This window comes from Cygnus atratus, chromosome 1, assembly GCF_013377495.2.
Source record: "Cygnus atratus isolate AKBS03 ecotype Queensland, Australia chromosome 1, CAtr_DNAZoo_HiC_assembly, whole genome shotgun sequence".
In the NCBI taxonomy this organism is placed as follows: Eukaryota; Metazoa; Chordata; class Aves; order Anseriformes; family Anatidae; genus Cygnus; species Cygnus atratus.
In genome coordinates this window covers 13829239-13846780 of record NC_066362.1, presented here as the reverse complement: position 1 = coordinate 13846780, position 17542 = coordinate 13829239, and the positions used below count along the sequence as shown (strand labels likewise).

General features: G+C 43.6%; 1 protein-coding gene across 1 annotated transcript in view; it reads right to left on the bottom strand.

Annotated features, from left to right (window-relative positions):
- LHFPL3 (LHFPL tetraspan subfamily member 3) overlaps positions 1-16887 on the bottom strand; it is a 224239-nt gene extending 207352 nt beyond the window's left edge. The window contains exon 1 of the mRNA XM_035549575.1: positions 16485-16887. Coding sequence (XP_035405468.1) covers positions 16485-16887 — 403 coding nt within the window. The remainder of the gene's footprint in view (positions 1-16484) is intronic.
- Between the last annotated feature and the right edge of the window lie 655 nt (positions 16888-17542).

Genomic DNA, 17542 nt, shown 5'->3' with positions numbered 1-17542 from the left:
GTCATTCTTCCCCGTGTGACAGCATTCCCTTCAAGTCTGCCCATGATGACCATGGCCCCAGTACTTGGGTTCCTGAGTTGATGTATTTCAACCCATGTCATCTGCTTACGTTACCAAGTCACTTTTGCCCTGCCATCCAAGGAAAAAGCCTGGTTTGGTGCAATGTGCTACATCACACGTATTCCCAGTGCACAGAGTGAAAGGCTGAAATACTGCCCATGGATTTTGTTCTCCGATTCAGCACTGCACTGCCATGATTGCAAAGTGACGGATGTCAAAACTGAGCAGAGTACCTCATTAACGCAGAGATAAACACACAGAATATGTTGTTTGGAATGACGACCCAGTGTGTTTATATATGTATGCTACTATTTATCGTCCTACAGATGGCTGCTTACAGCGAGGTACATCCACAAATATGTTTAATTTTGCTTTCTCCTATTCTAGGCAGTTACCATGTCTCCTATGTTTACACTCACTACTACTAAGAGGGCCTAGAGATCCCTGAGCTTTTGTAAGGGTGAAGGGTTATGTCGCATAAAGCAAACCCACGACCTGTGTGCTATCAGTTCCTTGCAGTACTAATAACCAACACCTGCAGAGCATTTTTAAAGGAATTACCTCACTCTCATTTTACAGATGGGAAGACTCAGAAACGGGAAAGGACTTACCCGAAGTCATCCAGCAGGCTCTGCTCAGTACACAGTTATTACCGTTGCATATTGGCTAGCTCATCATGCTTATGCTACTCACACCAGTCAAATAAAATTCAAACAATTATTATTATTTTACTGCAATTTGCGCTGCAGTCAGGACTGGAGCCTACAACCAGGATTCAGCTATGTTGGGCTCTGTTCAAACATACAATCAAGCACACAGTCCCTGCTTCAGTTGTCTCGTAGGGACCCAATTCTGTGGGAACACAAAACACAGCAGGAAGGGAGGAAGGGACAGGGAATGAGAACATGAATGTAAGGTTTCACATTGTTCACGGTAACTGCAAAGTATGGAAGCTTATTATTATTTAAATAATTTAGGCGGGTAAGAAATATAAGCACGCTCCTGACAGCCACCTGTCTAGCTATTTACATAGCAGTTTATCTTCATAATCGTATTTGCTCAGATACTTTACTTTCACTCCTTGGGTCTTTGCTTACATTGACAGATAGAAACCGGATCCTACAACCAAATCTTTGGGGAACTGGCTCACCCTGTACTAACCCCAGAGGTGCATTACACTGTACCTTCTATGGGGCACATTATAGTTAATTTTACAGCTCCTCTCTGATCTGCTGCAAGGGCAATTCATGCTGAAGACCTTCTTTATGTGATATCTGCTTATGCATTGTAGCACGTGACAATTCAGTATACTAGCTATAAGCTAATGAAATCATTCCACTCATGCTAATTTGTATTAAAATCTGAAGTAGCATAAAATGTATTAAGTCCCAACTTACTGTCTGCCCTAATGTGGCTATACATTAGCAATATGTTATGTACCAAAAGGTCATATAGCCATTCCTCTTTAGAAGACTTAACTGGGTATAAAATTGGTTGCACAAGGATCCCGTTATGTTTACATCATAAAGACAAATTTTCTCTTCTTGTGGAGTCACACTGGGTTTCATCTGATCGTACAGCAGGATATTGAACATTACAAGTGTGCAGCAAGATCTCGCTATAATGTCATACAATATAAGAATTAATAGTTCCTCTAATGCTGAATGGCACAGACACAATGGGATTATTTGCAAGAGTAAGGTTGCTCAGTACCAAGTCAGGATTGCTGAATGGTCTTTAGAAGTTAACCCGTTATCTTTCTGGCATGGATCTGCTACTTCATTATTTATTATAATGTATGCATTTGTGTAAATCATGAAAAAGGGTACCAAGCACATAGAGGAAATATGGGATGATTGACATCCATAATCTCAGATGGGTGGGTATTTTTTCTGCATTTCAGTTAAGCCAAGCATTTAAAGCATGTTTCCAACTCATCAAAGCTAGGAGTTAAGCATGTGCTTAAACCCTTTGCTCAGCTGATGTTGTCCATTGCAATAAATGGGCATCTTTCCATTGACTCTTAACAAATTCTAGATCAGCACAATAATGCCATCATGTACTCTAGAAAAGCCTGAGAAATTACAATTTAAATACATTATTTTAGAGAACAAAAGAATAAGCACTTCCTTGCTCCTATTCTCTACTGGCCAAATCCATATACAAATTAATGACCTATCACAATGCCAGTAGAGGATACAGCATCAAAAACGAGGGCATTACAGAACTTACATAAAAATACTTACACAATTTCATTTAAGACTATTACAGCTTTTCTGAAAATGATGTTATGTATGCATCGCTACCTGCGTTTATTCCTGTCTGACAGATATCACTGAAGCTCACCAGAACAGAGATATTTACTTAAATGATTAGGATCTGACTTTTAGTCCTATGATAAATGGAAGCAATAAATAACAACAATTGTGTTTAGCAATTGTCAATATCTATTTTGCACCTCTTTATACACTATCCACTAATCTTCAGCATCAGGTAATTCAAATTCCTTTATCGTATTTCTGATACTGGCACTTATAACACTGGCTTTATTTTAATCCCAGGTAAAAATACATTAAGAAGGAACTATGATCGATAGTATACTGTTAATTTAGAATAAAATACTTTTAATTATCCCTAAACTCAGCTTACAAATCCAAGACACAGGCAAGCCTAATTTAATAAAATTCAATATGTGAAAGCATAGCCTACGTCTACATTACCAAGTTGTCTATCACAACAGAGTGGATCTGAAAAACAGAATAGATAGCACTTAGGACCTAATATCCACAACACGTGTTTCAGAGGTTTCACTTTGGACCACCTCTAGTTTGATCCCATGGACTGCACACACATCAGTGGTGTAAGTCCATCAGGTGTACTCCTAGAGGACATCTGCTTGTTTAGTTTGCTTAAGAAGAAATCCAGTTTGCATACCCCAAGACTGCTCTACAACATGAAACAATGTGTAGTAGGCATGGACAGCTGGGAGATTCACTTTAAAAAGGCACTTCTGACCCAGATTAAAACACAGTTTTTGTCACTCCCATGGATGGTCCTTTTGCAGACCATGGGCCAAAGCAGTTTTAGTTGGCTGCAGAGCCATTCAGATAACTCTAGGATTTCTGAAGGCTTATCCAGAACACTTATCAGCCATGCCACTGATGCGTGGTGGCTCTGCTGAGAGCAGCTCACATCCAGGGCTTATTAGGTGCCTGGGACCAGGGTGGCTTCACAGTCACAGAAGGTGGGATTTGGCTCCTGCTTGAGAAACCTACAAGAAAGTCTCTTACAGAGAAGCTAAGAGTATAAGCTAGGGCTTGATTCACTTGCTGGTACCTAATGCCACCAGGCCTGTTCTTCAGTTTGTCGGACATCCCTGTGCAGACGGGAGGTATGGCAGAGAACCTGTGGAAGACTTGCATCCTTCTGGAAAAGTAGCCAGAGGTCAGACAGGATCCTTGAGGCATTTTAGGCACGGACACTTGGATGTAGGCAACTGCTTGATGGCTTGGCTTCCACAGACTGAGTATATGTCCATTGGCCAGAAAGAGAAGAGACTTGTGCTCAAACGCCTGCACTGAGATGCTTCATCTCAGATTGACCTCTACCCACACAGCAGACTCTGTACTGCAGTTGTCAGATCTCTGGTCTCCCAGAATGTTTATTTCCAGTTTATTACAGCATGACAGTAAGCAAACACTGAGAGAGCTTAGCTCTGACATTGTATCTTAACTAAGACCCTGAGCCCTACTGAATTTGCTGCAGAAACACTTGAGTGGCCTTGCAAGAGCCAGTTTAGGTCTGCCAAGACCTGTGAGACCATGCTACTGCAGTCTGACAGGCTAAGCCAGACCTGTGCAGTCAGTGCACATCCTCTGGCACATCCCCTGTATTGTACCTATGCTTACCTAGTATCTGATGTAGCACAACTCCTCTGTTCCCCCATAAAATGGAGCTGTCCGTAAAATCATGCTTTGCATTTGGTTCAGACTTGATTTTGGAAAAGGCAGTCCCAAGGAATAAAGAAATTACACCTCTTGGGAAGAGACAAAAGTGCAGTTATAATTTCCCAGACAATCTCACTTTTGCCTTGGCACAATTCCCACAGCATACCACATAATTAAAACTAAATGAAATGTTGCCTTATGTATTTAACACTCAGCGATTAAACGTACCATCTTAGGTTAATATAGAGACTCGACAAATTCAGTGAGGCTAAATTTCAACTCAGATACTTGTGTCTGCAGATCTGTCCCTGAGGGCGTAAAATCCTGATTAGGCATTTTTACGTACGCATACTGCATCCAAAAGCTTCACAGAATCACGGATTCATTAAGGTTGGAAGAGACCTTCAAGATCATTTGGTCCAACCATCACCCTACCACCAATGTCACCCACTAAACCATGTCCCTAAGCACCACGTCCAACCTTTCCTTGAACACCCCCAGGGACATTTCTTTCACAGAAACGAACACGATTAAAAGTGTTTGCACTGAAGCTCAGGGTGTGCCCTCTTTCCACGGAGTTCATATACAGTTTGATGCACTGAACACTTGTTTATCCCAATGATGAAGTGCTCCCTCCCCTCCCTCCCTCTCAGATGGTCTCAGGAAGCAGAAAAGGAGGCAGAAACGAGGGGACAAGGAATAGCACTGCTCCCCTTCCCATTCTGCACCCACGAAGACTGCCCAATGAGCTCGTTCTTTCTGCAATACGCAGTGCATTTGACACAAACCTATTCTCACCAGAAATGAAGCTCCCAGTAAAATAACCATATGAAGAGATTTTACCTCTTATCTCAGCTATTAAGGAAGATCGCTTAGGTAGCAGCATGATATCACAAAATAATGACATGATGAACAGAGTGATAACAAGGGGTAACTTCTGTAAGAAACCTTTTTAGCCAAACTACATCTCAGGTTAGCCATAGAATTGATGATTTGTAAACTGTTCTGTCTGAAAACTTGCTATTGCAGAATATTTTAAAGATTGGTTTTTCAACTGCTTTCCCTTTTAAACATCATTGAAAGTATTACATTTTCCTAAAGGAAATTAAATATCCAAGTCACATTAAAATGTTGAATACAAAAGGAAAATGAAGCACATTACTGCAGCAGCTGTTGAGGTTGTTTTGCTGGGAATTTAAGGAAAATCCTGGCTTCTTTGGTCAGAATGCCAGGCAGGAATGGAGACGTCTATTTTTAATTCTAGAAGAAACTGAGATAGGAGCGGTTCTGTTTTTGAAAAAACAGAACAAATGAGGCTAGAATAGTAAAGACCATTCACCCAGATAAATTAGTTCCGAGAAATGGGAAACGGAGGAAGAAGGCACGCTGCTACAAACATCTCATCCTGTAATCTCTTCCACACACTCATCTGTTTCCAGGGTACAGCTCAGTATTTTGCCAAATCTGCTACCTTAAGAAAGTTGTTGCAGAACCTTGCTACTCTACTAATTAGAGACTTCCTTTTAATTTCCAGGCTGAAGTGATTTATAACCAAGTTATATCCATTTGTTCTTGTCCCACCGTTAGCCACAGGTTTAAAATCATTAGTTTTCAATCTACGGTCCATGGACTCAGGAGGGGTACATAAACTACTTCTAAGAGATTTTTAAAATGTAGTGGTAATGAAGCAAAGCAGACCTAACAGGATGTAATTTGCTCTGACAATGCTACAGGGTATGCAGTATTATCTTTGGAAAAAGCTTAGAAATCCACAAATCAAATCAAACTGAAAAACACTGGCTTAAACTGTCCTTTTCTCTTCTTCTTGTTTATTAGCTCTCTGATGTATTTTCAGACAGGAGACATGGCATCTTCTCAGCATTTCTCCTTCTACAATAAACGCACCAAGCTTTCCTAGCTTTCTCCTTGCAAAAAACGTCACCGTTCTCCTAACCATCCTGCTCTCCTTGTAGCAGCTGTTGCCATTTCAAACAGAACTGGACACGGGTGACCGGAATCCCACATGCAGTATCACGGTGCATCACACAGTTATGCTAACATGCTAACATTGCCCTAAATCAGCTGGAAATACGGGATGAAATCCATCCCAGGATCACGTATGCCCTCTTCACAGCTGTGTTACGCTGACACCTCACTGTCATCCTTTGGTGTACTGATATACTCAGATACTCTCTTCACTCATTTTTATTCATCCCCAGCTGCATGGCCTGTCCTCTGCATTTGTGTGCCCATGCCACTACTGTCTCCTCATTCCTCAAGGCTGGCAAATCCCTTCTGCGTGGTATTCCAGCCTGTCCTTGCACAGAACCACGAAGGCATGTGCTGAATAAGGGGCAAAGCATCAACTTGGAAACCTCTATCGGTAAGCCAGCTGATGGTGCCACACTGACTGAAGAAGCTGATCGCACACAAAATGCCTGACATGCATTAAATGCAAGTGATTGTGGTTGGCAAATCATCAGCGTATTTGGACTGATATTAAAAGGGGGGAATTTCAGAAGATGAGATGTGTTATTTTGAAGCCAGATAGTCATCAGTAGCCAGGTTTCTAAAAGCGTTCAGCTCCCATTTAGGCAACTGAATAAGGTGCAGCACTGCTATGCTGCACGATGCCACTACCTAGGCAAAAGCAAAGAAAGAAAAGATGGCTTTAGTTAGAAACAGGGCATAGAGCATTTTTGAACAGTCCAGGTTATACAGCTTTTATTAACTAACAAAATGCGCCGAACTAGCCCAACAATCATTATACCCAAGTAAAAAGTCACAGTTTGATTTCTCCTCCAATTTTATCTTCATATTCTCTACCCGTACACAGAGGAAGTCAGATCTAGAGCAAAACTTCTAGATGCCTAACACCAAAACCAAAACCACCACCAACAAAAACCCACCACCATATTTTTCTTGTATAATGACCATGAATTGCAATTTCAAGATTTTTTTTTTACTAATGTTCTCATATTACTGCACCGGTAATAGGAAGGCTAAATACAAAGACGCAGCAACCAAGTGATAATTAACTTTCTGTAGAGGAACATAAAGCTACAAGAATGAATAATTTTATTGTCATGGAAAGTCTAATACCTCTCTCACGGAATTAATCTTAAAACTTTGAATTATCTGTTTGGGAAGCTGCATTGAACGTCTCTCAAGGAAAGACTTGATGGGTAACAGTTTTACCATATGATGTTCAAAGAGGTATTAACCAAGCTGAAGATACCTGGGGAAAATCTGATTTTGAAGCATAGGGTATATACATCAGAAAGAAGATCCATTGATGGGTTTTATGCTCATGGGCCACATTTTCCCACTATCTGTTGGTCAAACACTTTTGTGACTTGTTCTACAACATTTTTAATAGCTTTTTCCTCCTACAAAGCTTACACACATCTTTCTTTTTCAGGGACGTTATTAAGTCTAGTTTCAAAGCTAACTAGACTTCATGCAAATTTTTCATCCACAGATTTTTATTATTAATTTAAACAATAAAAATCACAAATGAATACTACAGCACTGAGCTGCAGGTACAAATTGACTTAAATTGAAGGAATAAATCCCATGCCACCTTAAGTTTCCTGCACAGATAATTCTTGAGATCCTCATTTTGCGGCTCTGCTGCATACTGGTTATGTTTATACAGATAAATTAAGTGGTGCCAGGGAACATTCTCAGGCATCAAAACTCAATTGTCTATGGTATTAAATTGTTAGAATTGTCCCACAGCATGTGCCACAGGAACAATTTTAGTCTGTTCCAACTACCACTCTTCCAAAAAATTGCCAGGGCACAGTTTGCAAGGTAGGACATGCCAAGAACGGTTCCCAAGAGGCAGTTTCAGTTGGGTGACCCAGTTTTAGAAGGGAAAAAAAGGTAATACATGGACATTGTGCCAGCTGACGCTGCAGCAGGGGCTGGTTCTGGACTCGGTTCACTTGTGGGTACGGGCACAGCCACCGTGTCCCTCAGTTGGGCTCCATCGAGCAGAGGAGATGCCTTGATACCGAACGGCCTGAGCTTAGCTTTGAAGCCCGTTAATCTCCAAGAGGCCAGCAAGAGCACGTGTAGCTGCTTCACGCTCATGCTGTCATCCAGGCTGCTGCAAAACAACCCTCTCCAAGCTTCCTCTTGCCCACATCAGGGGACTTTTGCGTTACAAAAGGAGCTCAGGACACGCTCGCTTTGCTGCAGGCACTCCAGGTGCCTCTTACTGCAGAGGAAGAGGCAGAAGGTCAGACAGGAGGAAACTATGCTGCTGCCAGCCCGCCCTCCTCCCTCCTTGCTCGATTTTGTTCACCCTTCTGCACACAAAGCTCATCGTGACAAAGTATTGTAAGACCAAGGCTGCAGAGACAGTGTAGCCTGGCAATACAAGGCACGCTCTGGCCGTGTTACTCCCTGAGATTACTGGCCCTATTCACTGAACTTCTGCAAGTAAGGCATGTGGCTTTTGACTTTTAACAGGAAACAAAAAATCTCCCAAGGTTTCACGAGTAGCATCTTCTCAACATTTGTTGAATATTTGTGGAATATTTGTATTTGACCTTGCAACTACAGCATGTCTATCTTTCTTCCCTATAAACTTTTCCTTTCTGAAAGATAACCATGAAAATAAGGAAAGGGGAATGGATGTGTGACATCTCATCAAGGGTTTGTAATAATTTATTTTAAACCGTTTATTCTGTAGCTCTCTCCTTCTGACGAAGTTTCAATTACTTGATTGAATAATATTCTCTGAAATAGCACATGATGTGCTTGTGTCAAAGAGGCTCTCCACAGAGGCCATCAGCTACCTTTTAAAATCAATGACATTCATGAATTTGCATCTGGCTTCTCAAGGAGGAAATAAAGGAACCTCTTCCCCTGGTACGTCTGACCTTCTCATTCTAAGGACAGCTTGTTTCGAGTCTTCTGCATCTCTGAACACTGACGTGAAGATGGATAATATCATTCTTGGAGGAGATAGATCTTAAAGTCTATTATATTCCCCTTCTTAAGGATTCCAGCCATAATTCTCTCTTAGTAATTGGGATTTGCTCACTGCTCCACACAGTAATGCATATTCTAGCTATCCACTCTGTCATGCTGCCACCGCGTTTTTAACAATGCTGATAGCAACTGATATTATCGAATTCTGCAGACTTTTCAGGCTCTAGGCTTGTTCGTGTCTTTTTTTCATTTCACCATTTCTGAGCAAAAATGTTTTTATTTTTTCCTCTGTGATGCCTCACTGCTGTGACCCTGCCATTCCTCACAGCTGGATCTTGTTAGTTTTCAAATATTGAGTCCACACTGCCTGATCACGCCACAGATTTTCCGTCCTGATACGTTTGCTGTCTTTATGTTTGCAAGATCAAAGCTAATGCTGTTTATACCACAGTGCTAGAAAGGTTCACTCTCAAAAGGTAAAATAACCTCAGTGTTTGAAAATCTAGCCTTATTTTTATACCATGTCTTCTACTACTGATAATATCTGTGTGTTTCTCCTCGTCCTTGCTTCGTTGTTCTATATAGCAATTTTCTTCATTAAACTTCTAGAAGGAATTTTGGAGATAACTGGGCAGCAGCCCCATGCCAGTGAAGCCCCTTGGGTTGCAAGGAAGTAGAGCTGGGCCAGCGCCAGCTGCTTTCTAAAACTCCACTTCCATTTGTGTTTCTCAACAGTATTCAAGTTCTCTGCTCAACAGATTCTCCTCTTTTAAATTCTCCCCCAGTTTCTTTCTCCCCTCCTACACATTTTTTTTTCCCAATGAAATGGAATTTGTCCTCAAACTGCCTGGCTAACTTCATGCATTTCCTTTTATATCTTACTATTCTGTTATCTTAGTGTTTCTCAAACAGTGGACTGCAACCCCCAGGATATTCATAAAAGGCAATTGGGAGAGTTATAAGATGCTGAAATTTTTATTACACTGTAAAACAAAAAACATCTCCTCTCCAATCCCAAAACACCTTTATCCTTCAAAATCAAGTTTTGCTATCAAATTCTCAAATCCCTCATACAAATAAATGATATACACTTCTTAGATGATACATTTTACTCAGGTTCCCTGCAGGATCAAGGCTGTGTGATTTTCAGCCTGATGACCACATTTGACTGATGGCAGGTATCTCCAAGATACTAAACTTCTGCAAGTTTTGTGACAAAGCTGGTATGAGGACAGAGCAGAAAGGATCCCAAATTCCCACCAGCAGAAAGACGGGGAGATTTTAACAAAACCAGGTGGCAACTTGAGGGCACAAAAGCAACGCACAAACAGCTTTCAGCCAGCTGTAACACCACTGTGTCCTTGTAAAGTACAGAGATAAAGAGCCCGTGAGGAGTCTGCAGGTTCAACTACCGAAAGGGAACTTATGCTGTCTGAGGCAGGGATTTAGGAGAGAACTGGTGATGCTGTGGATACAGGGTATTTGGGGAAAGAAAGGTCTATTTGGGATGCAGAGGGGACACTGAGGCAGAGCACTTCTCGCTCAGTTCCCCTGTTCACAGAACACACCTTTTACCTCAATTTTTATAGCCAAAACATAGAATATGTGAAAATGCTTCCATGTAATGAAACTGGGATGGCTGCGCAGCCACATCTCTCATCTCACTCACAATTTCCCAATCTGACCTTCAGTTCTTCATCTTCAGCCCTCCGTATCTTCTGCCAGAATTTTCTGCCAAAGGTCAGACACCCACTGCTGCTCACACACCACTGAATAACCTCAGCTCACCTGGTGGGTCAGCACCGGTGCTGAAACCCAGCTCAGAACTTGCCTGGTGCTCCTGGACTTGCTTTCCTCTCCCTTAGGCTTTCTGCACACCTCTCCCCTTTGCAGGAGGGGAATACCACAGGGGCAAGCGTGGGCAGGAATGGTGGTTAAGGACCACTGATTAGCCTGGGATGTAGAATAATCCCAAATGAACATTGAGAAGACCTCAGTGCTCTGCCTCACAAAGTCCTTTGCTTCTGGTAGGTTAGGCCATATCTCTTAGAAAAAGGCAACCAATTTTATTTAATGACTTAAGTGGCAAAGAAACCACTGTAAAGGTAATTAACAAATGAAACTTTAAGTTACAAAGGTATATACCTCATGGCTAATGCAAATTTGCGTTAACTTCAGCTTCCAAACAAAGCATTTGTGAAGTTAAGGAACACTGCACTGCTTGAAATCTCCCCCTGTAGGTCTCCATACACCATAATCTGTCAATTTTTAATCTTCTTTTGAATAGCAAGAAAATTCATCCTTTTAGCTCTTCTTCTTTCATTCACTTAAATCAGTCCTGAAACCTTTTCAGCCTTACACTTGAAAGGGAATCTTGACAGGTGTTAGAACTGGACAGAGTGTGTATGGGCACCACTGTGGGCAACTGAAATCCCTTTTTTCTGGCATACATATTTAGGAACTACATTGGATTTCTTAAGTGCAGCACTGCAGTGAGAGTCCCCACTCAGAGGGCCATCTATCACAGCCCCTAACTTCTCTTCTAGATAACTGTTATCTATAATATGGTCTCCTATCAATTGGCTGCCTCGCACATTTTGAAGGAGTCTTACACTGCATGTGGCATATCAAAAAAAAAATGGGTTGTTCAAGCAAGCCCCGTTTATTGTGACATCACAATCAGTCTACAGAATTATCTGCCCTTACTACAATTTATTAAACAAATAATTTTTGTGTCACCTGCAAATTTCAGTGGCAATTAATATGTGTTGCTCTTGTAACTAATTGGTAAGCATAACGAGGAACACTGGGCTGCAAACAAGATCCTTGTCTGACTCCACCAGACACCCTGCTCATGTGCTGGCATGAGACTGGATTTTTCTAGTCTTCCACAATTCACCTCTATACCGAGATCCAACAAAGAGCAGTAACAAAGGCTCAGGGAGCATCAAGGTCAAGCCTTTTAAGACTCTTATATAAAAGTCACCTGGTCCTGCAGACTTCTTTCAAGTATAAAGGCAAACAACAACACAGCTGCAGTGAAGAATTTCACCTTTTCATTCTGAAACAACACCGTGTTTTAGAGGAACTTTTAACTGTGGCACGTAACCTCTCTCTTACGGCTGCTTTGGCTCCAAAGAACTGGAAATCGGGTAATGTGAAACCAGTTTCTGAAAGAGTTCCAAGGAAAATCTGGGGAAGCATGGAAAGCAAGGAAGGTAGGACCAACACAGCTATTTTAAGTCACATTTCACAAAACTACTAGAGTGCTCTGAAGAAGTCAAAAATACACATACTGTGGAAACGTGGTTAATGAAGTCCGCTTGGATTTCGATAAATCTGTCATTCACAGGTCTTAAAAAAATGAAACTCCCAGAGGATAAAAATAAATGTCCTTGCAAGGAGAAATAATTATAAACAGATGGTAGGAGAATACTGTCAATTTTCAGAGTGGAGAGAGGTCAATGGTGGAGTCCTGCAGGGATCTGTGCTGGAACCTGGGAGCTGTTCACTTATTTATAAATGAGCTGGAAAACAGGGTAAATAGTAAGGTGACAAAGTTTGCTGCTGATATTCATTCAGGGTGGCTATGATAAGGGCTGACTCTGAAGAAAGACTTTCCAATACTGAGTGACTAGGCAAGAAAAAGGCAAATTAAATTCCGTGTAGATAAATAAATATGAGGTCATTTCTTTGAGGGGAAAATACCTAACCACACAAAATGATGTGCTCCAAGGTGACTATTACCACTTCAGGAATGAGATCTTGGGGTTATAATAGGTAGTTCTGTGAAAACATCAGCCCACTGCTCGCTAGCAGTGCAAAAGTGAGAATTAGGAATTACTGGGAAAGGAACAGAGAACGAAAGAGAGAATATTATTATGGCATTGTATAAATGGATGGTTTGTCTGTCTTGAATGCTGCATGTATTCTGGTCCCACCACCTCCAAAAGGATACAGCAGACTGGAAATGGTTCAGGCAAGGGCAACAAAGACGATAAAAGGCATAATACAAACTAAGGACTAAGGAATGACAAAGTAGCTAAAGACTCTCCAGGTCTCACAAACAGGTAAGGGAGGGGAGACAACACAGGTCTGATCAGGAGCAGCACTGGGAAGGTGTTTGGGGATCCACTGTTCGCAGCCTCTTCCAGTACATGAGCCGGGGGGTTGCACAGGTTCAGAAAGGGACTAGATGAAGTCACAATACAGAAATTCCAAGGAGAGCTTTCAAATGCCAGGACTCTGGCTTGGGAAACCCCTGAACCCATGTACTGGAGGCCAGGAGAGTACCATGGGCCAAAGTGAGCTTCCTCTGAGCTGGCACTTTTTTGGGCACATTACAGGCAGCTGTGTAGACAAGACACGGGACTGGGCAGGCCTGAGGTTTGGCACAGTATGGTTGTTTTGGGTTGCTTTGTCCAGTTGTCCTCTTACTGCACACATGGACTCAGGTACCTACTGAAAAGCACACAGGTTGGCTTTATCTTACTTGTCCAGGGAACATTTCTATGCCTTTCTTTAGCTTTGCATGGTTTTATCTTCTCTGTAACTTGCAACATCACAGTAAAGGAAAAAGTAACAACAAATATCCAATAACAAAACAAATCACAACAAAACTGAAGTGTAATTTATTTAACTTATATAGGAGTAAGTCTCAATAAAAGTCTTTATTTGTGAGGTTCCTTGTAAACGTTAAATGCAGCGTATTAAAGAGCAATAACACCTCATCTCTAACACCTTCACTAAGTGATTTTGTTCGTACAGCTGCTCAAATCAGCTAAGTGTACGTGCAAGCATTCATATGTATAATTTTGAAACTGCAGGGGAGGCTAGAGGCTGGAGAATGAGGCTTTCAACACTGGCTCTCAATATATGAAGCACACCCTGACAGCAATAAGTGCATGGAGCAAAACAAAACAATATAAGCAATGGCAAAAGCATACAGGAGCCTAACGTATGACGTACTCCCATACACACAGAAAATACCTTTTGTTCTACAATTTTTCTGCTTAATTGTGTTTATTGACATGATTAGATAGAGACACTGATTCAAAATGCATGTGCTCAAGATATTGCTTACCTTTTCCTTATTTAAAAGCACCTCTTCAAAACAAGAGCTATATCATGCTGACGAGTTATAATGACTCATGCGGTTGAGAATGGGATCAAAATGTTTCTTTTAAAGAACTGAGATCCTGAGCTATTATTTGCAATCCTAAATCAAGCATGATCCCATGTTGAAAAAGAACTTCCAAGGAGATTTAAATTACATGAAGTATTATTGTATGATCTAACAATACTCACATTACTAAGGTCCACAATAATAAGCAAAATCAAAGCTACACTCACATACTTGTTTATTTTACTACTTCAGGTTCAATTTTGCTCCTGTACTATGCAGAAGTACATGCATATGTGGTTGACTTTACTATATTGTTACCTGGGAGATAAGCATCTTAAGCTTGTTATTGCTCATCACTTATACTCTCAAAACAATAAAATAGTAACGGAAGCAGATCATATAGCTTACAGGAAAACTATCAGAACTCATTAAAACTCTCTTGTCCTACACATTTTGCTCTACATTACACTTCTGTCCCATCACCATAGCTTTCTCCTTCAAAGGATGCAACCCAAACCAACACAGATTTTCTGATAGCTTTCTCTCCTTTTGAGGAAACTTTTTTGAGGTAACACAGAAACGTACAGTCAGGTAAATGCTAAATTATGTTACAACATTCATCAAACAACAAAATCAGCCTCTTGCAATAGCCGATATTGTTACAGTTCTTTTGGGGCATTTGGGTACAAGCTGGGAATGATGGCCACTAATCACTTGCTATAGAATTATTCCCCTATTGTTCTAATTTTGGAGTTAAGCAGCTGAAAATTGGTTCTGCTACTGATGTAAAACTCATTTTGTTAACTTTTAATGCCAACAGCACATTGACTAGCTTCAGAGATGATGAGAATTCCATGTTATTTTGTCTGAAAACATATCTCCAATGTCATGCCTGCACATGTGCAGGATGCTGTATGCTGGTTGGACTCCTGTGGGTCAGCTGCATGCACTGGTTTCTAAACATTATTATTCACCTGAGCAGAAATGCAGCAAAGGAATCAGATTCATTTTTATCTACCTTCTAGTGGCATAAAACAGTAGAACCATATGAATAAAACACTGTTATCCCTCATGTCAGTAAGTATAAGAGATTTGGAAATTGTGCTGTCCTGCTGCATATGGGACACGAACAAAACAGGCTGAGGATGCACCAAACTGGTAAATATTCATGCCACCCTTCAGCAGTGGAGCAGTAAGGAGAGGAGACAGCTGAAAGCAAAAGTCCTTAATGGAGCAGAGGAGACGTCAGTGGTGCAAAGATGAAACAGTTTGCTCTGCCTCGAGCCAAGTGACATGACTATGTACAATTAACAACACCGTATCAGAATGCGTGTTATTGAACAGAAAAAGTAGCTACCAACGTCAAATAGGAATCCCAATGCAGAGAAAATGAAACCTGTCCTAGTCCCGCTGGGACTGAGGGGAAATCTACCAGTCTCAAGTGACTGCAGATCAGTCCCCAAGTGATAATGAAAGAAACTGCACAGAAACGTAAGTAACAGAAACAGCATAAAATACACAGAACACACATATAAACGGCATCTCACGGAGAAATGGATAAAGCTGTTTCACCCAAACCAGAAATTTCCAGTAAGCCTCATGGACAAGGCGGCAAATTGAACAATGCTGACGCTGCTTGGCAAAGAACTCGGAAGAATTATTGCTCATGAACTGCAATGAATGTAGGTCAATTTGGGGGACTGAAAAAGTGCCCGTGAGCCCATTTTGGAGACATCTGGCTCTGCTTCCCTAACAGCAAACCCCAAACTTCTCAATTTCAGGGTCCGATCGGGAAGACAAGCAGAAGGTATGCTTTGACTTCAGACTTTTTTCCCCCAAAATTATTTGAGGTTTGATCTTTTCTACCTTACTGAAACTGGTTTTATTCCTGTCTCAACTCCAGAGCCCATTCTTTACTCCGCCTCTGCCTGCCCGCTGCCCACAGCTGGCGAGATCTCCATAACTCAGGAGAGATGTGCTGGAAATGCACAAGGGGTGTCCTGGTGTTCTCCCTCCCATCATGCGCTTTCCTCAGGGAGACTCGGGATGCGATGGGGAAAGTCAAATGAAGTCGGGAGCCCTCCTGAGCCAAAACCAGTGCCTGAGATGGCTTTTTTTTTTTTTTGCGCTCCTAACCCACGAAGGAACAGAAGCCTTGAGCACGGCAGGAGAAGACCCAGACCCCAAGTCCAGCTCTCGAACCCCAATGACCTCGGCTGCCCTTCCAGCCGGCCGGCAGCATCCCTCGCCGACCTCCCTCGCCCCTCAGCTGCCCGAGGCGCCCCCACGCCTCCATCTCCTCCCCACCACAAGCCCCAAGGGACGGAGGAGGGGACCGGGGGGGGGGGTCTCCTGCTGCCCCCCGCCGGGCCCCCCCCCCCCGGGCCGGGGCCGCTGCCCGCACTCACCCGAGGTGAGCTGCATCCAGGCGCAGATCTTGTAGACGGTGGCCGTGTTGCAGAAGAAGAAGAGGATGAAGCAGACGATGCAGGCGATGATGAGCATCATCGAGAGCCCGATGAAGAAGGAGGCAGCTTTGAAGGCTCCCGAGGGCAGGCTGGAGAAGTCCGTGAAGCTGCCCCGGCAGGTGAGTTCCCGGCTGAAGCCGTTGCCGATGCAGTAGTGGAAGAGCCCGAAGTAGCCCGCCTGCGGGGTGTCCACGCCGTCCCCGATCCAGTAGGGCTGGATGAAGCACACCACGTTGACGATGGCAAAGCAGATGGTGAAGATGGCCCAGAGCACGCCGATGGCTCGCGAGTTCCGCACGTAGTTGGTGTGGTAGATCTTGGCCGCCTCCTGAGCCGGGAGCATCCCCGCTGCTGCCGCTCCTGCCGAGCCCGCTCCCGTCGCCGCCGTCCCTGCAGCCGCTCCGGGCATCCTCGCCGAGAAGATCCCCCCTCCCCTTCCTCCTCCTCCTCCTCCTCCTCCTCCTCCTTCTTCTCCTCCTCCTCCTCCTCCTCCCCGCGCACTCCTCTCGACGCGACGCGCCCCTCCGCCGGGCTTCAGGCCAGCAGCAGCTCCAACATGGCCCGCCGCCGCCTGCCGGGGCTCCGCGCTGCCGCCCGCCGCCCTGCCCGCCGCGGGGCCGCCGGCGCCCCGCCGCCCTGCGCAACCGCGGCCCGCGGCGGAGGGGAGGGTGGCGGCGGTGGGGGGGGGGGCGGAGCGGGACACGCCTGAGGCGGCGGCGGGGCCCTCGGAGCCCTCACGTCCCGGGGAAAGGGGCGCCCAGGGCGGGAGAGCCCCGCGGAGGCGCTGAGGTGGCGGCCGCCGTGGGGCGCGGGCGGGCTGAGGGGAGCCGCCATCCCCTCAGGGGCTCGTTGCCCGGCTGGGGGTGCCTGGCCGGGTGGCATATCCCAGGGGAGGCGTTCAGGCAACATTTTAAAGTTTAAACCCCCCCCCCCCCCCAACACACACACACCCACACCCACCTTTGGGTTTTGGTTTATTTCTTTTAAACCTGTGTTAG